Source organism: Lithobates pipiens, unplaced genomic scaffold, assembly GCF_037356315.1.
Source record: "Lithobates pipiens isolate NorthernLeopardFrog02 unplaced genomic scaffold, aLitPip1_a1.2 Scaffold_18, whole genome shotgun sequence".
NCBI lineage: Eukaryota > Metazoa > Chordata > Amphibia > Anura > Ranidae > Lithobates > Lithobates pipiens.
In genome coordinates this window covers 584,987,398-585,010,074 of record NW_027507758.1, presented here as the reverse complement: position 1 = coordinate 585,010,074, position 22,677 = coordinate 584,987,398, and the positions used below count along the sequence as shown (strand labels likewise).

General features: G+C 48.5%; 1 protein-coding gene across 1 annotated transcript in view; it reads right to left on the bottom strand.

Moving 5' to 3' along the window:
* LOC143989115 (uncharacterized) overlaps positions 1-5,763 on the bottom strand; it is a 149,222-nt gene extending 143,459 nt beyond the window's left edge. The window contains exon 1 of the mRNA XM_077489138.1: positions 5,600-5,763. Within this exon, the coding sequence (XP_077345264.1) occupies positions 5,600-5,701 (102 nt within the window). The 5' untranslated portion in view covers positions 5,702-5,763. The remainder of the gene's footprint in view (positions 1-5,599) is intronic.
* Between the last annotated feature and the right edge of the window lie 16,914 nt (positions 5,764-22,677).

The following is a 22,677-nucleotide window of genomic DNA, read 5'->3' as shown; positions in this document are numbered from 1 at the left end:
CCGCTGCAAAGTCTGGCGGTTTGTCTGCTGGACTAAGCCCGACGGATAGTCCGATTGTGTGTACATGGCATTAGAAGCAGGATAGGCTTCTGTAAAGAGAAGGGTTTTCAGGGATTATCTAAAGATTAATAGATTAGGGGACAGTCGGACAGATTGGGGTAGGGAGTTCCAATGGATGGGAGAAGCTCAATATACTTATTTTTCCTGCCAATGCAGCATAAATATGGGATATTTGTTTTTGAAATGTAATAAAAGTGCAAAGTGGGAGGGGGTTTAGGTTACATAATCAAATGTTGAATGTTCAATATCTCAAAAACCGAACAAGCAGAACCTTTGTTTTTGTGGTACAAATCAGCATAAACAAATTGTATAAATTGTTTTTAAAATGTAAAAATATGTGGTGCAAAGTGGGAGAGGTTTCATCAACTATAATGCGTAATATCTCTGAAACCAAACCAGTACATATGTTCGTTTTTGCAGCACAAATCAGCACAAATGCAGTACAAACGAATGCCATCTTTGTTTTTAAATTTTAATAGCATTGAGTGCAAAGTGGGCAGAGCTTTATGTTACATAATCTGAATTTGAATTCCAATATCTCAAAGAACCGAACATTAATTTTTGTGGAACAAAATCGTTTTTAAGCTGAACAGCTGGTGGTCCCTCGCCCTGCATCATGGCTTTTTCGTGATTTGGAAAAATTCTAGTCACTGTTGGCGCTCTTTTGTCCTGATGGGCCTCAACCGTATGGGAACTGCCTTGTGCAGGCTTTCAAAGTTTCAAAAGACATCAAACTAATATATACAGCATCCAAATTCGTGCAGTTGCACGTTTGGCAAACATATGCGTTCCGCAATTTCAGTCAAATGAATTTTTTTTTTAAATAAATAAAAAGTCAATGGAAATGAAGACAATTCATTCCGTATTGACTTCTATTGCATGCAATACTGCATGTGGCCAGAGGTGGGGGGCACCGGAGAGGTACTCGGGGAGAGCTCGGTTGAACTCAGAAACCCTCGGAAAGGCTCAAAAACACTCGGAAAGGCTCGGTAACACCGGAGAATGGAGTATTTCCGAGTGTTTTAGAGTATTTCCGAGTGATTCCAAGTATCTCCGAACAGCTCCGAACCGTTCCGAGTGTCATCGGCGCCCCCGCACCTCTAGCCAAATGCAATACTGCAAACCCCATTAGCTTGAATTCTGCTTGTTTTTGTGAGACAACACTCACAAACCGAGTCAGGATTTAAAAAAAAAATTAACCGCGTTACTCATTAACCTCCCTGGCGGTACGATTATTTCGGATTTTAGGTGCTAAAAGCGGTACAATTATTTTGCATGAAAATTTGGTGTTTTATATTGTAGTCCTGTAATTCTTAGCAATAACTCACTTAAATCTGTCCAAACCAGAGTCTAGCAGACATCCCGGGTATGATAACGTTTAAAAAAAGGAAATCATAAATTGTAATATAATAAATAATTATAAATAATTGTACTAAATAATAATATAACAATAATAAAAAATATTCAATAATGTAATCAAATCAAAAACACTGAAATTTGCTCAGTTGCAGAATTGTCACTGTCATTACTTTTCAGTATTTGATGACGGATCTCCCCACAAATCGCTATCGCTCAATTCTGCGAGTGATTCCAATTTATTAGCGCTGTTTTCTAGCTGGTCTAAAATCACTTTTGATGTAAAGTGACAGTTTTGGTTGCTATGGACAGTCTCCAGTTTCCAGGCATAAAGAACCATTTTTATAATATAAAACTGCATGCAGGACACGGCAGACCACTAGGGACAAAGGAGATGTGAAATTATTACATACAGCAATGTAATCTGTAAGATTACATTATACGGTATGTATACTGTGTGTTTCACTTTTTGAATTTGGCGCCGATCTCCGTCCCCGTGCGTCGCAATGCTCGTTGGGCACGGAGATCGGCGATGTGATGAATCAAGCGGAGGACGAGCCGCTCGTACAACGCGGGGCCATCGCTGGATCCAAGGGAGAAGGTAAGTAAACGTCCTCCTGGATCCAGCGAAGCGGTCCAGAGTCTGGCTCAGGGTTACCGCTTTTGACATAAACATTCCACCCCGAGCCAGACTCGGGAATACCGTCAGGGGGGTTAACCAAGGTTCCACTGTACCTTAAAAGTTTTGTCTAGATTACTCAATATTATACATTATTTTTGTAAATGTAAAAGGTGTGTTTTAAGAACTAATAAAAATTAAGTAAGGTAACATTCATTAACATTTATTTTTTTATTGAAAATTATAAAATTTGTATGTTAACCTCCTCCTGCCCGCCCTATAGCCGAATGACGGCCTTAGAGCGGGCGGCTTCCTTCGCCTGGCCGTCCCTGGACGGCCTGGTGTTTACTTCCGCAATGCGCGCCGCCGGGGGCGCGCATCACGGAAGTATTGTATTTGCCGTGTCTCCTGGAGACAGGCAAATACAGATCGCCGTGAACGGCCAATCAAAGCGGCCGTTCACAGCGCGATCGCAGCTGCCAATGGGAGATGATCTCATATGTAAACATATGAGATCATCTCCCATTGCCGTGTCTCTCCCTCCTCACACAGAGACAGCGTGTGAGGAGGGAGAGCGATCTATGTGTCAGCCCCAGTGCCAGTGTCAGCCCCAGTGCCAGTGTCAGCCCCAGTGCCAGTGTCAGCCCCAGTGCCATCTGTCAGCCCAGTGCCAGTGCCATCTGTCAGCCCAGTGCCAGTGCCATCTGTCAGCCCAGTGCCATCTGTCAGCCCAGTGCCATCTGCCAGTAGTGCCAGTGCCGCCAGTGCCACCTGCCAGCGCCTGCCGCCAGCCCCAGTGCCGTCAGCCCCAGTGCCGTCAGCCCCAGTGCCACCTGCCAGTGCCGCCCGTCAGCCCCAGTGCCGCCCGTCAGCCCCAGTGCTGCCCGTCAGCCCCAGTGCCGTCAGCCCCAGTGCCGTCAGCCCCAGTGCCACCTGCCAGTGCCACCTGCCAGCACCAGCGCCACCTGCCAGTGCCACCTGCCAGTGCCATCCGTCATCCCCAGTGCCGTCAGCCCCAGTGCCGTCAGTGCCGCCAGTGCCACCTGCCAGCGCCAGTGCCAGCGCCAGTGCCATCCGTCAGCCCCAGTGCCGCCAGTGCCACCTGCCAGTGCCACCTGCCACCACCAGTGCTGCCAGTGCCACTTGCTAGTGCCACCTGCCACCTGCCAGTGCCACCTGCCAGCGCCAGTGCCACCTGCCAGCCCCAGTGCCGCCAGTGCCACCTGCTAGTGCCACCTGCCACCACCAGTGCCGCCAGTGCCACCTGCTAGTGCCACCTGCCACCTGCCAGTGCCACCTGCCAGCGCCAGTGCCACCTGCCAGCGCCAGTGCCATCCGCCAGCCCCAGTGCCGCCAGCCCCAGTGCCACGTGCCAGTGCCATGTGCCAGTGCCACCTGCCAGCGCCACCTGCCAGCGCCACCTGCCAGCCGCAGTGCCATCTGCCAGCCCCATTTGCCAGAGCAAATAGCCAGCACCATCTGCCAGTGCCAGCCCCATCTGCCAGCCCCATCTGCCAGCCCCATCTGCCAGCCCCATCTGCCAGCCCCATCTGCCAGCCCCATCTGCCAGCCCCATCTGCCAGCCCCATCTGCCAGCCCCATCTGTCAGCCCCATCTGCCTCCAGTGCCATCTGCCTCCAGTGCCATCTGTCAGTGCCACGTGTCGTCAGTGCCACGTGGGGTCACTTTGTGGGCATTTCCATTGTCCTGGTGCTCCAGGGCCTTCAAAACTGTAATAGGTGGTTGAGAAATGAAATGTGTAATTTATGCTCCTAGAACGCCTGATGGTGCTATTTCAATATTGGGCCTCTGTATGTGGCCAGGCTGTGTAAAAGTCTCACACATTTGGTATCGTAATACTCAGAAGGAGTAGCAGAACGTATTTTGGGGTGTCATTTGTGGTATACACATGCCATGTGAGAGAAATAACCTATTACATTGAAAATTTTGTGAGAAAAAAAAAAAAAATCTTCATTTTGCAAAGAATTGTGGGAAAAAGATGACAACATCAAAAACCTCACCATGCATCTTAGTAAATACCTTGGAATGTCTACTTTCAAAAAAGGGGTCATTTGGGGGGTATTTGTACTTTCCTGACTTGTTCGGGTCGCAAGAAATGAGATAGGCCACCAGCACATCAGGTGTGATTCGCACCACAGATTGTAGACTCTCTAACTTTCACAAAGACCAAATAATATCCACTAATTTGGGTTATTTTTACCAAAGATATATAGCAGTATAAATTGTGGCCAAAAGTTATGAAAAAAAAATTATAATTTGCAAAATTTTATCACAGAAACAAAGAAATATGCGTTTTAAAAAAAAAAAAAATCGGTCTTTTTTCATTTATAGCGCAAAAAATAAAAACCCCAGAGGTGATCAAATACCACCAAAAGAAAGCTCTATTTGTGGGAAAAAAAGGACACAAAATTCATTTGGGTACAGAAAATTGGTCTGGTCAGGAAGGGTGTTTAAGTGCCCAGTAAGCAAGTGGTTAAAATTACAAGCCAATGGAATCATTTTTATCAGTGTAGTAGTAACAACCTAATCCTAACAAAAAAAATAAAAATAACACTAACCCCTAACCTCAATCCTTAATCCTAACCTAACCTTAACTCTAACCCCATACCCTAACAAAAAAAAAGAATAATAATAATAAGAAGAAAAAAAAAGAAATTAAAGCTAATGGAAAAGCTAAAAAAGCTGAAAAACCTAGCAACAAATGATGCACCAGATTATGGTTTTCTCTATTGGCTAATAAAAAAACCAAAGCTTAAAAACACTGTATAAAACACTCAAATCACACATAAAACATGCTAAAATCACACAACAAACGCCAGAAAAGCGCTCAAAGATGCTACCCTCAGGTGTGAATACAGCCTTATAGCTGTCTTGGGCTGCAGGTTTGTCACCACTGTTCTAGACTGCCCGACAGTTGCTAGAGATATAATGTGGTAGGATACTATAGAACACAAGTGGTGCAAATTAGATTTCTCTCCTATATTGCTGGTCTAACTAATAACTATCCAATGATATGATGAGCAGTGTGAAGTCTATGAGTGTAATGTCCTTTTCCAAGGGGTAGCCCCTGAGCACATGGATATCAATATATCAAACCTACCAATTGTCTAGTGAGAGCATATTACAGTTTTGGGAGGATTTGTCACTAGGCTTGTCCAACTGAAAGAAAACTGTAGCTCCATAACATATTGGTGGAAGTATATCTCCCATTTTGCTTGGTGGTTTTTACATCTTTTAGGAGGCTGCGCTAGGGTTCATTTAACTGGAAGAATAACCACAGGGTAGTTCCATAACATACTGGTGGGAGAAGATCTTCCAGTGGCTTGGTGAGGCTATAATACTCCTTTTGCAGGCCCAGTCAGGTACTGCCCTGGGTCATCCACTGGGAAAAGTTGGACCCAGTTGGTTTGACACTGCAAGGAGCTGGAATGTTTGTCTCATCAAAGTGATGGGTCAATCTGTTACCCTCGGACTCCTGCAGGATTAAGCAGCTGGCAAATAATAAAATGAATATAACAAATATGAAATATGGTTTCTACTTACATTACTATGATCCTTCATATGTCCTTCTGTGTTTTGCGTAAGAAAATTTGATGTGAAGAAGAGCAGCAACAGACATTGTGATAGCGACATTGACCAGTTCATTCTACGTTTTCCAGAATTTTTGCAGTCACCGATGATAGGAATAATCTAGTACCATTAGAGTTCCTGAAAATGTGAATGTTCTTCTGAGCAATGTGGTGGTTGTATATTAAAATTTTTGCATACTTCTACACCTCCTACATAAGTAGCGTGCAATTGTACAAATGGCTCCAGGCAACCCATAAACGTGAGTCATCAATAAGCAAAGTTTATATCTTCCTTTGTCTCCCGTCCCACAGAGACTTCCTCTTTTTTCTTGGACATCACAAAGCAGTAACAAGACCAGTAGTAGACTGTGCAACATAAATGGTAAAGGAATAGATACAGTAATTAACATGTTTCGATAAGGCCTTTATTTACCATTGCAAATAGTGATGTGCCTTGTTTGTTTTCTTCTAGTGAATTCCCTTGTTTCTTTTCAAATTCTGTATATGAGCAAAGACCATAAAGAAGATGACAGCAAACCCCCAATATAGTAGAAAGAGCATAAAATAAAACATTAGAATAATTACTTACAGATAAACTTCAGGCAAACAGCTTGATATACAGGAAAAAAATTGCTTTAAGTGCACTCTGTTTGGGCGCTACGTCAATGCAATTGTAACGTACCTCATATATGAGCCTGATGTGTGGAGGGAAGCCTCCCGTACCACCCGGGCTCGGAGACCACTGGAGTGGAGACAGTGGTGGTAAGAGCACGGTGAGGTAAATATGCCTGTTTATTCCTCACTGCTTGGAGGTGGGTCAAACACAGGAACGGGGTACTGGCACAGAGTCAGGAACACAGGTAACAGGAGCAGATCAAAATGCAAGGGGTGGCATTCTGGGAGCACCTTTTATAGACTGTTGGGTGCCAATGGGCGCCAATGCATGCTAATGTGCGTGCCTGCAAAGTACACAATTCATGAGTGTGCGCAAAGTCTGTGATTCGCGAGTGCGCGCATCTATGTGCGAAGTTCGTAATTCACGAGTGCGCGCATCTGTGCGCAAAGTCTGTGGTTCGTGCGTGCGCATAGGTCTTCTGGAGAGGGCAGTGTGTCCCTAACAATGCCCCCCCCTTAAGGGCAACCTCCGGGTGCCCAGGAGAACTCTTTTATGGGGGCGACTGCGAAAAAAGGCCTGAATCAATTCTTGGGCGTGAACATTTTATTGGGGTTCCCAGGAGTTCTCCTCCAGACCGTACCCCCTCCATGTAATCAAGAATTGAAGCTGGTTCCCTCTACTTCGGCAGTCCAAGACGGCCTCCACTTCAAATTCCTCATCTCCGTCAATGACCACAGATTCCGGTGGTCCCGACCCCCTGCCTGGGAAGGGATCTGTCACCGCAGGTTTTAAAGTGGTTGTAAACCCATGGGAAAAAAAAAAAAAAGCAACCTGCAAGGCAAAGGCATAATGAGCTAGTATGCATAGCATACTAGCTCATTATGAATAACTTACCTGAGAACAAAGCCCCCGAAGCGGTCCTCCATGTATCCCGGAGTGACTGCATGCGCACGGGAGCCGACACGAGCGGCATATAGCTGCAATCTGCGGCCTGTCCAGTAAGCCTGCACGTGCGGCGTAGACAGCGGTGGCTGTCTTTTTGTAAATATCTCCTAAACTGTATAGGTTTAGGAGATATTTCTTGGACCTACAGGTAAGCCTTAATCTAGGCTTACCTGTAGATCAAAGTGGTTTGTAAGGGTTTACAACCACTTTAACAACGATACATGAAATACCGCGTGGATCTTCAATGACTCTGGTAAGGCAAGCTCATAGGAAACTTTGTTTAATTTCCGTTTTACTGGAAAGGGACCGAGGAATTTGGGTGACAATTTCCTTGCAGGGCAAGCAGTCTTAAAATTGCTGGTGGATAACCAAACTTGATCGCCTTAATTCATAATTCTCCTCTCCTCTTCTTATCAAGCGTTCTTTTACTGGTTGCTTGTGCCCTGGTCATGGCTTCCTGCAATATCTTGCTGTTACGGGTCAAGAAATTGACGGTACTCTGAACCGCCGGGACCGTTGAATCTGGAATGAGATCAGGTAGAAAGGTCGGGTGGAACCCGTATTTAGCAATAAACGGAGACTGACCTGTAGCCGAATGTTTAGCATTATTGAAAGCAAATTCTGCCAAGGCCAGTAATGCTACCCAATCATCTTGCACAAAAGAGGTGAAGCATCAGAGGTATTGTTCGAGTGTTTGATTTGTCCTCTCGGTTTGCCCATTGGTCTGAGGATGGTAGGCCGAGGACATGGACAGTTCAATCTTCAGGGCCCGGCATAAGGTCTTCCAAAAGCAAGAGGTGAACTGCACCCCTCTATCTGAAACACTATCCGCAGGGATCCCATGTAGCCTGACTATGTCTTTAATGAAGACCTTGGCTTTCTCCATGGCAGAGGGTGCGCTCCTCAGTGCTACAAAGTGGGGCATCTTAGATAAACGGTCACCCCCAACAAAAATGGCTGAGCAACCTTCTGACGGGGGAAGTTCCACTATGAAATCCATGGCAATAATTTTCCAGGGATGGTCAGGAACTGGTAAGGGTCTGAGTAGGCCCCAGGCCTTGCTTCTAGTGGTCTTGCTACAGATGCAGGTGGCACAAGAACCTATATAGTCTCTGCAATTATTTTCAAGATCCGGCCACCAAAACGTGCGTTGAACCAGTTCCAAAGTCTTATGCATCCCGAAGTGGCCTGCCAGGGGATGATCATGGCACAAGTTTAAAACGGTGACTCAGACTTCTTCAGGCACAAAGATATTGTCCTCTTTCTACAGTAATCCATCCCAGGGTAATAGGGTAACCCCGGGTGGACCAGACACACCTACAGAGGCTTGTTTTAAGCCAGACATTAGACCAGTTTGCAAAAGTAAAAAAGTTACCCTTTGATAGGATGGTGTCTGGGACTGGTACTTCTGTCAGGGCTCTGCTAGCGCTGTGCGGGCAAATCTGTGTGCTCGCATGCGAGCCGATAGGCAACCTAGGCATCGGCATGTGTGTGTTTGCCAGTGTGCACCTTAGGCGCGCGTGCAACGGGCGCGTGTACGGGCAACCGCGTGCGCACTAGCGAGGTTTGGCGCCAGTGGCCCTATTTAAAGGTGACAGCTGCACTTGTTTAGTGCTGTTTGTCTGCAGCTTGTACCCGAGACTTCTGCTACCTGTCTGCCTGATTGCTATTATTGACCCGGCTTACGTCTGACCCTGCTGATCTCTCCTGCCCTAATCCCGGCCTGCCTGACTCTGTTTATGGACTTACCTATCTCTGATGCTGAACCTTTGCTAGCCTGTGACCTTGCCTTTGCCTGCCGTATCTGCCTGATTGCCTAACCTGCTCCAACCCAGGCCTGTCTGACCATCCCTCTGCTTGTTCAAGTGTGTTGAGTTCCATCCAGGATCCACTGCTGCTGTTCCTGTGCCTTCTTACTCCCGGCTGTTGACCGTCCCCCTGCTCTGCCAGCCTCTGCAGTTTCAGCCATCCGGAGGACCATCTCTACCGTCTGCACCAGCTGCTGCATCCGGCTCAGACACTCCTACACTGCTGCGTTGACGGGACCACTGTCTCCACTCCAGTGAGCCCTGAACCAGAGTCGTAAGAGAAGTCTTCTTCCACCAAGTCAGGTTTACCACCAAGGTACTGTCAGGGCTGGCTTAGCCCTTCCTTCTCTGGGCTGGCCGCTCAGGTGTCGGCTAATTGCCAGCTCTCATCTCTCTCCACAGTTCCAGCTGTTCCTGATCATGCTCATCTGACCTGCCTACTTAAAGCTATCCAGCTCACTTCACATCTGCCTTTGCCTTGGTCACATCACAAGAAACCATCTCCTGCGGTTCTGACTGGCTTGCTGACATTCCTTCTGGCTCCTTATCCTGCTTGCTGTTGCTCTAATTGGATCCCTGACTTCTGGCTTGGCTTATTAACCCGATCTGGTTATTGAACTCTGGCCTGGCTGACTACTTGATCCGGTTACTGGACTCTGGCTATGCTTTGACTACACTTTTTCCATTTACCTGTGTGATTTAATTGTAATTCTGTCTCGGTCTGATTCATGGTTTCTGACAGTAGGCGAATGCCATGAATTCAGTAGATAAAGTCAATCCACTTGTTGGTAATATTTTTTCCAGATTGGATGAGCAAGATCACTGCATGGATCAGTTTGCCATAGCATTACAAACGCTCCTGCATTGCACGGCTCACCTGGAAACCCCCACGGAGGCTGTTCCAGTACAACCTGAGTCGCAGGCCGTCTCTGCTGCTGCACCAGTCTCTGTGCAGGCACACGCCTTGAGTATTACCTCTATAAGAGGTATGTCTGGTTCCGCTCCACTTCCCCAGCGATTTGGGGGTGATCCAGTTCAATGCAGAGAGTTTCTCAATCAGGTTGAGATATACTTCAAGATGCTGCCCCAGGCGTTTCCCACGGACAGAAGCAAAGTACGTTTTTATAATATCTTTGCTTTCTGAGAGCGCCTTGGCCTGGGCTAACCCTCTATGGGAGACGCAAAAACCTGTTGTCTTGAGTTACCCTGAGTTTGTGGCCTCCTTTAAAAGGGTATTTGACGTTCCCGCACGCTCTGCTTCTGCTGCCAAGTGCCTCATGTCCATCAAACAGAGTACGAGAACTGTTGCCGACTACGCCATTGAATTCCGTACTCTGGCAGCAGAGGTTACTTGGAACAATGAGGCCCTCGTGGCTGCTTTTTGTCATGGTCTCTCAGATTCCATCAAGGATGAGATAGCAGCCCGAGATATACCCACTGAGCTGGAGAACTTGATCTCGTTTGCCGTCCTCATTGACTCCAGACTCAGAGAAAGACTTTCTCTTAAGGAGAGTTTGCGGAAGCCTCCTGTACGTTTGCCTCCGAGCTTTGTAGTCCCACCCATGCCTCCCTCACCTCCCATGCCTCCTGGTATAGAGTCGGTCAGTGAAAATTAACCCATGCACCTGGGCTTCACGTGTCTCTCTGCGGATGAGAGAGCCTTTAGGAGGAGGGAGAGATTGTGCCTTTATTGTGGCCAGGCAGGTCACTTTTGAAGTCTTGTCCTACCCATCCAGGGAACCCCTGAACCTTGAGGTCCTGTCATGGACAGACCTTAGGTGGCGCTGTTTCGTCCCCAGTTCTCCAGAAGGATAAGCCACCGGTTTCGGTCACCCTTTCTTGGGCTGAGTCGTCCATCGAGATACAGGCTCTAATCGACTCTGGGGCTGCAGGCCTGTTCATTGATGCTGCATTTGTTTCGCAGCACTTGATTCCACTGCAGCTGCGTGATGCTCCACTTGCCCTTGAGGCTCTTTACTAGGGATGAGCTTCGTGTTCGAGTCGAACATACGTTCGACTCGAACATCGGCTGTTCGCCCGTTCGTTGCTGGCTCATGTTTGGCCAAGCATGCACTGTGACCCCGCATGCTTGGCCAATCACAGCGCCAGCAACGAGGAGAGCCATGATTGGCCACAGGCAGGATGCCTGTGGCCAATCATAGCTCAGGCTGTGTAGTACACGCACCACACTATATAAGGCCGCCAGCGCGGCGGCCTTGTGTAGTGTGTTGGCGTCTGAAGCAGTTAGTGGGTGTTCTGTGTACCTTCGACACAGTACACACCGATCGTTATCGGCCGATTTTCGATCTTGCTCTTCTGTAGTGGTTGTTGTCTGCATGCCCTGACCGCAGTATACACCGCTATATTCACCTCACCTATATAGCTAGTGATCTATCTTTTATAATAGAGCTTGCAGTCAGTAGTGTTAGGAGCTTGTGCGTGCTGTCTGCGTGCTCTGTACCCAGTACACACCGCTATATCCACCTACATAGCTCTTCTCTATTTGAGCCCACTTGCCATCTGCAGGAGTTATTGGAAGTTGTGTGTGCCTCCAGCACAGCACAGTATACATCTGTATATACCCCTTTATCTCTGGTGTTCTATAATAAAGGCATCTGCAGAAGTTAGTGGGTTTTTTGTGCCTCCAGCACAATATACACCTGTATCTACCCTTTATTGCTGTTCTCTAATAGAGCCATCTGCAGGGCTTAGTGGGTGTTGTGTGACTCCATTACAGTATACCCCTTTATCTCTGGTGTTCTATAATAAAGGCATCTGCAGGAGTTAGTGGGTGTTGTGTGCCTCCAGCACAATATACACTACCCAACTGCTGTTTTACCCAACTCCCTTCAGGCCATTACCATGTCTGGAAGGCCAGCAAGGAGAAGCAGACAGGTGCGAGCCGATAAAAGAGGGCAAGCAGGCTCTGTGTCTAGAGACAACAGTGCTGGTCGTGGACGCGGTGTATTGTCATCAGCACGTGGCCATGGGACACGCTTGTCCTTCTTTTCGGCAGCTGGACATGTTGAACCACAACATGCCAACGACTTGGTAGAGTGGATGACCAAGCCCTCTTCATCCTCCTCATCCTCTCACCCCCAGTCTCAGGGTACTAGCAAAGCAGCTGCCAACGCATCGTCTTCCCTCCTCTTAATGTCATCATCAGTGACTCCTTCCCTAGACCCACCACGTCCTCCTGAGGAGTCTCCTGAACTCTTTGAGCACAGTGTTGGGTACATGCTCCAGGAGGATGCCCAGTGTTTTGTAGCCTCTGATGATGACACTCAGCTAGAGGAAGGCAGTAGCGTGAATGCAGAGAGAGGGGATGCTCAAGAAGGACAGCAATCTGGCAGTCATGTTCCACAAGCTGCAGCATATTGCCAGATTTGCTACAGCGATGAAGAGGGAGGGGATGATGAGGGCACTGACTCCACGTGGGTGCCTGGTAGGAGAGAGGAGGAGGAGGAGGAGGCACAGGTCCAACAAGGCAGGATGCCCTCCGGGGGCCAGCTTAGGGGCAGCACACCGACTGAATCACACCGCAGAGCTCTGCCTGTGCAGGGCGCTGCCTCTGCGCGTTATTCTAAAAGTTCTTTGGTGTGGGCCTTTTTTGAGACGAGTGCATCAGATCGCACCGCTGCCATTTGCAACATATGTCTCAAGCGTATCTCGCGTGGCCAAAACATCAGCCGCTTGGGCACCACATGCTTGACCAGACATATGTTGACCTGCCATGCAGCTCGTTGGCAAGCGTACCTCAAAGACCCACACCAAAGAACAAAGCGGACCTCTCCTTGCTCCTCATCAGCTGGCATCTCCAACCCCACTAGACCTTCAGTCCTCTTTGAAACCTGCTCTGAGAGGAATGAAGGTGTAGAATTAGGTGTGTCACAGCCAAGTGCTTCCGGGCACTCTGCTAGCAGTACACCCACGTCCGATTATAGCAGGCAAATGTCCCTGCCCCAGCTGCTGGACCGGCGAAAGAAGTTCACTCCCAGCCATCCACATGCCCAGCGGTTGAATGCTAGCTTGGTTAAATTGCTAGCACTTCAACTGCTGCCTTTTCAGTTGGTAGACTCGGCCCCCTTCCGTGAGTTTGTACAATGTGTGGTTCCTCAGTGGCAGGTTCCCAAACGCCACTTTTTCTCACGGAAGGCGATTCTGGCTCTCTACCGGCATGTGGAAAGCAATGTCCTTGCCTTGCTGGACAGGGCGGTCAGTGGTAAGGTGCATATTACCGCTGACTCATGGTCCAGCAGGCATGGACAGGGACGTTACCTGTCTTTCACGGCCCATTGGGTCACTCTTCTGGCAGCTGGGAAGGATGCAGGACAAGGTGCAGTAGTGTTGGAGGTTGTTCCGCCACCATGCCTCCAAAATGCTACTATTGGTTGGGTCACACCTCTCTCCTCCATCCCCTCCTCTTCTTCTTCCTCCATGGCCTCTTCCAGTGCTCTGTCCTCAGAACCCGCGGTGCTCCGTAGGCGTTACAGGGGCTACGCAAGTACGCAGGCAAAACGATGCCATGCCGTGCTTGCGCTGGTTTGTTTGGGGGACAGGAGCCACACTGGGGCGGATGTTTTGTCAGCTCTGCAGGGGCAGGCCGAGAGGTGGTTGACGCCACGCCAGCTTAAGCCAGGAATGGTGGTTTGTGACAATGGCACCAACCTCCTCTCTGCCCTCCGACAGGGACAACTGACCCATGTGCCCTGTGTAGCTCACGTCCTTAACCTGGTGGTGCAGCGGTTCTTGGGCAGGTACCCCGGCTTACAGGATGTCCTGAAGCAGGCCAGGAAAGTCTGTGTGCATTTCCGCCGATCATTTAATGCCTGTGCTTGGCTGGCTGAGCTCCAAAAGGAGTTGAACCTGCCCAAGAACCGCCTTATATGTGACATGCCCACCAGGTGGAACTCAACGTTGGCCATGCTGCAGCGGCTGCACACGCAGCAGAGGGCCATCAATGAGTACCTGTGCGACTACGGAACCAGGACAGGGTCAGGGGAGCTCGGTTTTTTCTCACCACGCCAGTGGGGCATGATCAGGGATGCATGCACTGTCCTGTCACCGTTTGAGGAGACCACAAGGATGGTGAGCAGTGACAGTGCATGCATCAGTGACACTGTACCTCTTGTCCACCTCTTGGAGCATACGCTGCGTGGAATAATGGACAGGGCACTTGAGGCAGAACAGAGGCAGGAAGAGGAGGACTTCCTTGCCTCTCAAGGCCCCCTTTATCCAGACAGTATTCCTGCTGTGCCACCCATCACACAGGAAGAGGATGAGGAGGAGGAAGAGGAGGAGGAGGATGATTGTGTCAGCATGGAGGTGGAGCCTGGCACTCAGCAGCAGCAGTCTTGTAGGGATGATTTACAGTCCCAAGAAACACGTGGACTTGTAAGTGGCTGGGAGGAGGTAGCTGCGGATCATGTTGCCCTTAGTGACCCAGAGGACTCCGGACCGAATGCCTCAGCTAACCTACGCTGCATGACCTCCCTGATCCTGCAAAGCCTGCGGAAGGATCCTCGTATTCTTCGGATCAAGGAGAGGGACCATTACTGGCTGGCCACTCTCCTTGATCCACGGTACAAGGGTAAGGTTGCCGACCTTATCTTGCCATCGCAGAGGGAGCAGAGGATGAGACATCTCCGGGAAGCCTTGCAGAAAGGTCTGTGCAACGCGTTCCCAGAGACTGGGAGGTTACACACTCCTGGTCCTGGACAACGTGTTGCTGAGGCATCGGTCAGAAGGAGCGATGGAGAAGGTGGCCGTCTCACTGATGCTTTCAGACAATTTTTTAGTCTGCAGCCCCAAGGTATGATTGGTTCCAGCAACCATCGCCAGCGTCTGATTTACATGGTGCAGGAATACCTAGGGGCAAGGTCAGACTTGGACACCTTTCCCACCGAAAATCCTCTGGCTTACTGGGTCTTGAGGATGGATCACTGGCCAGAGCTTGCACAGTATGCAATTGAGCTACTGGCCTGTCCTGCATCCAGCGTTCTTTCGGAACGCACCTTCAGTGTTGCTGGTGGCTTTGTTACCGATCACAGGGTGCGCCTGTCCACCGAATCAGTTGATCGACTGACCTTCTTCAAGATAAATCATTCTTGGATCACCCACAGCTACCAAGCACCTGAAGCTGATGTAACCGAATAATTTTTTTGGAAATATCACATCCCTTCAAGACTGCCTATGCTGATGCTGAGTGACTGTTCTGTTATGTTGATTGTCTATCCTCTTCCTCCTCCGCTGATATGTTGGAAGAACATTTCTGGTTCTGGGTGATGCCATCAGCCCAATTTTTCTGCCCCTGTTTAACAGGGGCGTTTAATTACAATTTTTGATGCAATGCTTTGCAGCAGGGCTAATTCCTGCACTAAAACTAGAGTATATGGGAGAGGTTGCAGTGTGGTGGCACCAGTGCCTAAGGCCCAATTTTTCTGCCCCTGTTTAACAGGGACATGTAATTACAATTCTTGATATAATATTTCACAGGAGGGCTCGTTCCTGTGCCCACCCAGAGTAACTGTGAGGACTTATAGTGTTGTGGCACCAGCACCACAACCACCAAAGGTCAATTTTTCTACCACTGTTCAACAATGGCATGTAATTACAATTCTTGATATAATCGTTCACAGCAGGGTGCTCCAGCGCCCACCAAGAGTCACTTTGAGGGCTTACAATGTTGTGGCAAAACCAACACCTTGTTCCGCCATTTCTGCAGAGCATATAGGGCAGGCCCCTACTTTCAAACATCCAACTTACAAACATCTCCTACTTGCAAATGGAAGGAGACAACAGCAAGTGAGATGAAAAAAGATGGACGACAAAACAAATTATACAGGGGTGATAACCCTTCCCTATGTTTTCCAAAAAGCTTAAAAATAGTTTTTTTGACTGGAGCTACACTTTAAAAATGTACCAGTTGAAAAATTACAAACAGATTCAACTTAACACAACAAACCTACACAGTCCCTGTCTTGTTTGCACCGCCTGTATACTGCTGTTCTGAGTATATAGGGCCTGGGGGCCACACGCATTTCCTTTTTTTAATATGGGTACGGGGTTCCCCTTAATATGCGTACAAGACCCAAAGGGGCTGGTAATGGGCAGGGAGGGCTACTCATGCCATTTTTCTCAATGATTTTCAACCATATTGCAGGAACCAGATATAACATTAAAACCGCAAGCAGTTTTCAATGATGTTATTTCCGTTTAATGTCATTTTGTGCAGGGACTGTTCTAAACACGGGAAACACGTGGCACTTCACAGGCATACTACAAACACCCCCCAGGCACCATATTTAAAGGAATATTTCACTTTTTTTTTTCACTTTAATCGTCATTAAAATCAGTGCTCCCGCCAAAACGGCCATTTTTAAAAACATTTTAGGCATTGACCCATGTCCCCTGGGGCAGGAGCCAGGTCCCCAAACCCCTTTCAGGACAGTATCTTGCATATTAGCCGTTAAAATTAGCACTTTTAATTTCGAACGTTCAAGTCCCATAGACTTCAATGGGGTTCTAAAGTTCGTACAAATTTGGGGTCCGTTCGAAAGTTCTGGTGCGAACCGAACCGGGGGGGGTGTTCGGCTCATCCCTACTCTTGACGGGAGACCTTTACAGCCTGCCTATGTGACTCATGAGACGGTTCCATTTTCCATGGCCGTAGGGGCTCTTCACCATGAGATAATCCAATTCCAAGTTATTTCCTCACCCAGATTTCCGCTGGTTATTGGTTATCCTTGGTTACAGAGGCACAACCACTCTTTTGATTGGCTCCGTGCTGAGGTTCTCTCCTGGTCACCACTATGCAGTGAGACATGCTTCCTGAAGGTATCCAAGGTCCTGTGCACCTCTTCACTCCCCTCCCTGCCGGAGGAATTTTAGCAATGTCTTTGATAAAGGTCAAGCCGGTAGTTTGCCTCCACACCGGTCTTATGATTGCGCAATTGACTTTCAACCTGGTGCCATACCCCCTCGTGGCCGGGTTTACCCTTTGTCGGTCTTGGAGGATAAGGCCATGGAGGAGTATGTTGCTGACGCACTTTCTCGAGGTTTCTTCCACAAATCCTTGTCTCCTGCTGGTGCTGGTTTATTCTTTGTGAAGAAGAAGAGCGGTGAAGTGAGACCTTGTATAGATTATAGGGGTCTCAATAGTGTCACGATTAAGAATGCCTACCCGATTTCATTGATTACAGAGTTATTTGACTGTCTCAAGCGAGCAAAGGGTTTCACAAAGCTTGACTTGAGAGGGGCATACAATCTCATGCGCATTAGGGAGGGTGACGAGTGGAAAACTGCGTTTAATACCAGAACACGCCATTATGAATACCTAGTAATGCCTTTTGGCCTTTGTAACGCCCCAGAAGTTTTCCAGGAATTTATTAAACGATGTCCTCTGAGATTTGTTTAAGTTATGTGTGGTGGTTTATCTCGATGATATCCTCATATTTTCCAAGTCCCTGGAGAGTCACCACACAGATGTCTGTCGTGTGCTTCAGAAACTAAGAGGCAACAATCTCTATTGCAAACTGGAGAAGTGCGAGTGGCCTCGACCCGTGGGTTTATGTCCTCTGCAGCATTTCCTGGGTTTTGCCAACTTCTATCGGAAGTTTATTCGGAACTTCACGTCTCTGGTCAAGCCCCTGACTGATATGACCAGAAAGGACGGTAACCCACAGAGTTGGTCTCCAGAGTCCATTAAGGCCTTTGAGACTCTCAAGGCTGCCTTTGTTGGCACATCCCGATCCTACGTTGCCTTTTATCCTAGAAGTTGATGCTTCTGAGACTGGAGTTGGCGCCCTTCTGTCTCAACGTCCTAACTCTGAGAGTGCTATGCATCCGTGTGGCTACTTTTCCAAGAAATTGTCACCTGCTGAGTGCAATTATGAGATTGGTGACAGAGAGCTGTTGGCGATCATTTTAGCCCTGAAAGAATGGAGACATCTACTTGAAAGTACCACTGTGTCTGTTCTTAGCCCTTGTACACACGGTCGGACATTCCGACGGAAAATGTCCGATCGGACCATGTTGTCGGATAATCCGACCTGTGTGGGCTCCATCTGACTGTTTCCGTCGAAATATCCGGCGGACCAAGTTTTCCAGCTTGGCTATAAAATTTTCCGACAACATGATCCAATCGGACTTTGTCCGATCATGCGTAGAGAATTCCGATCGGACAAAGTGCCACACATGCTCAGATCAAATTCCTACACCAAAGCTATTGGCTACTAGCCTGAACGTAGTCCCATCGTAACGTAATAACATCATCACGTTCTGAACGATCGGATTTTCCAACAACTTTGTCCGACCGTGTGTATGCAACAGTTTCGGACAAAATCCGTCTGAAAAAATCAAACGGATTTGGTTGTCGGAATGTCCGACCGTGTGTACAAGGGCTAATTCTTACTGACCATAAGAATCTTACATTCTTGTCTGAGGCTAAGCGACTCTCTCCCAGAAGGGCACGATGGGCTCTTTTCTTGTCGAGCTTTAATTACATTGTCTCATTCTTACCCAGTACTAAGAATGTAAGGGCTGATGTCTTGTCACAACAATTTTCCTCCACTTCCAAGTCAGAGTCCGTTCCGGTTCCTATGATTCCTCCTGATCATATCTTGGCTACGGTTCGCACCAGTCTTACTTCTCCTTTGGGTGAAAAAATTCTTGCTGCTCAGGTCCATGCTCCTCCTGAGAAACCTTGTGACCGCTGCTTTGTCCCAGAGAGTCTCCGTACTGCTGTGCTCCAGACTTGCCATTCTCCCAAGGCAGCTGGCCATCCTGGGAAGAATCAACTCTTTTGGGCCATTTCCCAACAATTCTGGTGGCCTAGTCTATGGGCTGATGTTACTGCCTTCGTAGCTGCCTGTCCCATGTGTGCTCAGAGTAAGACTCCATGACACCTTCCAGTGGGCCTCCTACAACCCATACTCAATGGAGAGAGGCCCTGGACTCACCTGTCAATGGATTTCATTGTGGAGTGGCCTAACTCCCAAGGCAACACTGTTATCCTTATGGCGGTTGACTGGTTCTCAACGATGTATCATTGTATTCCACTTAAGAAGTTGCCTACCTCTAAGGAACTGGCTTCCATTTTTGCTCAGGAGATCTTTCGCTTACATGGGCTACCCAAGGTGATTGTCTCGGACAGGGGCAGTCAGTTTGTCTCCCGGTTCTGGCGAGCCTTTTGTGCACAGTTGGGAATCCAGCTTGCCTTCTCTTCCACGTATTACCCGCAGTCTAATGGGGCCGCAGAGCGAGCCAATCAGTCCTTGGAGCAATTCCTACGTTGCTATATTTCTGACCACCATAACAACTGGTCAGACCTATTACCATGGGCAGAGTTTTCTCACAACAGTGCCTTGAATTCTGCCTCCCGATTGTCTCCATTTATGGCGAATTATGGTTTCCAACCTTCCATGTTGCCTGACTCGTTTGTTCCCGCAGAGTATTCCTGCATCTCCATGGTCTTCGTTCCACTTGGGTACAAGTCCAGGAGGCTTTGCGTCATGGTAATGATAGGTACAGACTCCATGCTGAAGGAGACGCCTGCCTGCGCCTTCCTACCAGGTTGGGGACAGGGTCTGGCTGTAATCTCACACCTCCAGCTTCGTGTTCCCTCACTGAAATTTGCACCTCGGTTTATTGGGCTTTTCTGTATCCTTCACAAGAATAACCAAGTGGCTTGCGCGTTGGACCTTCCTCCTAGTATGCGCATCTCAAATGTGTTTCATGTCTCCTTATTGAAACCATTGGTCTGTAACCGATTTACCACCTCTGTGCCACTCTCTCACCCTATTCAGGTTGAGAACCATGAGGAGTATGAGTTAAAATCCATTGTTGACTCCCATAGGTTCCGTGGGCGCATACAGTACCTGGTGCATTGGAAGGGGTATGGTCCGGAAGAACTCTCCTGGGTTTCATCCTTGGATGTACATGTCCCTGTCCTCCTCCGCGAGTTCCATAGACTGTTGCCCCTCAAGCCCGGTGGCCCTCCGTGGGAGAGGGGTCATTGAGGAGGGGTTACTGTCAGGGCTGGCTTAACCCTTCCTTCTCTGGGCTGGCCGCTCAGCTGTCGACTAATTGCCAGCTCTCATCTCTCTCCACAGTTACCAGCTGTTCCTGATCATGCTTGTCTGACCTGCCTTCTTAAAGCTGTGCAGCTCACTTCACATCTGCCTTCGCCTTGGTCAGATCACAAGAAACCATCTCCTGCGGTTCTGTTTAAAGACTGGCTTGCTGACAGTCCTTCTGGCTCCTTATCCTGCTTGCTGTTGCTCTACTTGGATCCCTGACTTCTGGCTTGGCTGATTACACCGATCCGGTTATTGAACTCTGGCCTGGCTGACTACTCGATCCGGTTACTGGACTCTGGCTATGCCTTGACATCGCTTTTTCTATTTACTTTATTTTTATTTAATAAACAAGTGTGATTTAATTGTACTTCTGTCTTGGTCTGATTCATGGTTTCGGACAGGTGCCTAACAGTACAAACAGCCATGACCGAGCCTGTGGGAGAAGCTTCTGCCATGAAGGAGATCTACTCACGTCTTGAAGTATACATCAGATTGGAAGAGCAGGTCCAACATCTTTCCGGTTCCAGTCCCACAGCTGCTGAACCTCCTTTGCTTCCTGCTCAACCTGCTTCCCAGCCTACAGTGGTGATGCTTCCACCAGAACCGATGATGCATATCCCAGAAAGATTCTCGGGGGGCCATTCTAAGTTCCGGGCTTTCCACAATGCCTGCTTGCTGTATTTTGCTCACCAACCCAGGACTTTATCATTGGAAGCTACCAAAGTGGGATTCATGATTTCCCTGTTGCAAGGGGAGCCTCAGACCTGGGCCCATTGTCTCAGCGCTCAGACTCAATCCCTTCCTTCCTTCTTTGAGGCAATGGCACAGCTCCACGAAGATCCCCAGTGAACCGCCACAGCTGAATCTGCTCTATCTGCGCTCCAGAAGGGTCGCAGGGCTGCCGAGGACTATGTTACAGATTTTAGACACTGGAGTGCAGACACCCAGTGGAACAATTCAGCTTTAAGACACCAGTTCCGCATGGGCCTTTCAGAGGCACTTAAAGATGAACTTGCCCGTGTTGGTACTCCGGATTCCCTGGAAGGTCTAATCACGCTTGCCACCCAAATTGACTGCCGGCTCCGGGAACACAGATCCGAAAGTTCCTCTTAACTCCTTTGCCTGGCTTGGATGACTACAAGGGTCCCGACTCCTGCTACCCGCTACCCACCTGCTCCACAAGTGGGTCCTGCCAACCCTGCTCCTGACACTGATGAGCCGATGCAGCTGGGACTTATGCGACCCACCTTGCCTCCGGAAGAACATGCTCATTGCCGGCACTTGAACTTGTGCCTCTACTGTGGTGGGTCCAGACATTATGTAAACAACTGCCCTGTTAAGACACATAAGTGCCTTTCATCTGTCTGCCAGTACTGTACCCTTGCCAGTCAATGCCACCCACATTGCTCTTCCTCTCTCACTTCCTCTCCATCAGCACCATCATTGACTCTGGAGCTTGCAGTTGTTTTGTTGGTGCCACCTTTGCCCGTCTACCTACCTTACTCCTTCAGAAAAAGACCCATTGACTATTCATTTTCCTGGCCGATGGTTCCAACATTAAATCGGGTCAGGTAACCCAGGAGACTCTGCCCTTGTTTGCCATCTCCCTTTCCCAGCACAAGGAACTGTTAACTCTCGATGTGATCTCAGCTCCCCCGTTTCCTGTGATCCTGGGCAAACCCTTGCTTCAGGCCCATAACCCCGCTATCAACTGGTCCACTGGGAAGGTGAAGTTTCAGTCCCCCTATTATCTGGGACATTGCTTGCATGAGACACACTTGTCCAGCCCGGTACACTTCTTTGCTTGGACTCTGATCAGGACTTATGCCAATCGGTGCCAGAGATGTACCACGAGTTCCTTGACGTCTTTAGCAAACGAGGGGTGGACTCCCTTCCGCCCCACCATCCCTACGATTGTCCCATCAAACTCCTTCCGGGAGCTGAGATTCCATTTGGATACATTTTCCCCTTATCAGAGAAAGAGCAGGAGGCTCTGAAAACCTATATCACTGAGAATTTGGAAAAAGGTTTCATCCGCCATTCTACCTCTCCAGCAGGCTACGGAATATTCTTTGTCACCTAGAAGGACCAGTAGCTCCGGCCCTGTGTGGATTACCGTGAATTGTACAAAATTACAGTCAAAAAACGCTACCCTCTGCCTCTGATACCAGAGCTCTTTCAGAAATTGAGATCAGCCACAATTTTTACCAAATTGGACTTGAGAGGGCCTACAAGTTGGTCCGCATACGGGCCGGGGATGAATGGAAGACAGCTTTCCGAACCCATTTTGGGCACTATGAATACCTAGTCATGCTCTTCGGTCTCTATAATGCCCCTGACACGTTTCAGTATCTCATAAACAATGTGTTTAGAGACTTTCTGGACAACTTTGTCATCGTTTGTCTGGATGACATTTTGATTTTCTCCAGATCACTTGAGCAACACCGGCGTCATGAAAAGGTCCACCCGTTGGTGGCGCTGTTGATCTTTTGGATTGCAGTACCAGTGTCCACCAGCGGGTGTCTTCTAACACCCAGGGCCTGTAATAAGAGGACCTACCTCTTGGTGGCACTATTGGATCCCTGGACTGTGGTACCGGCGCTCA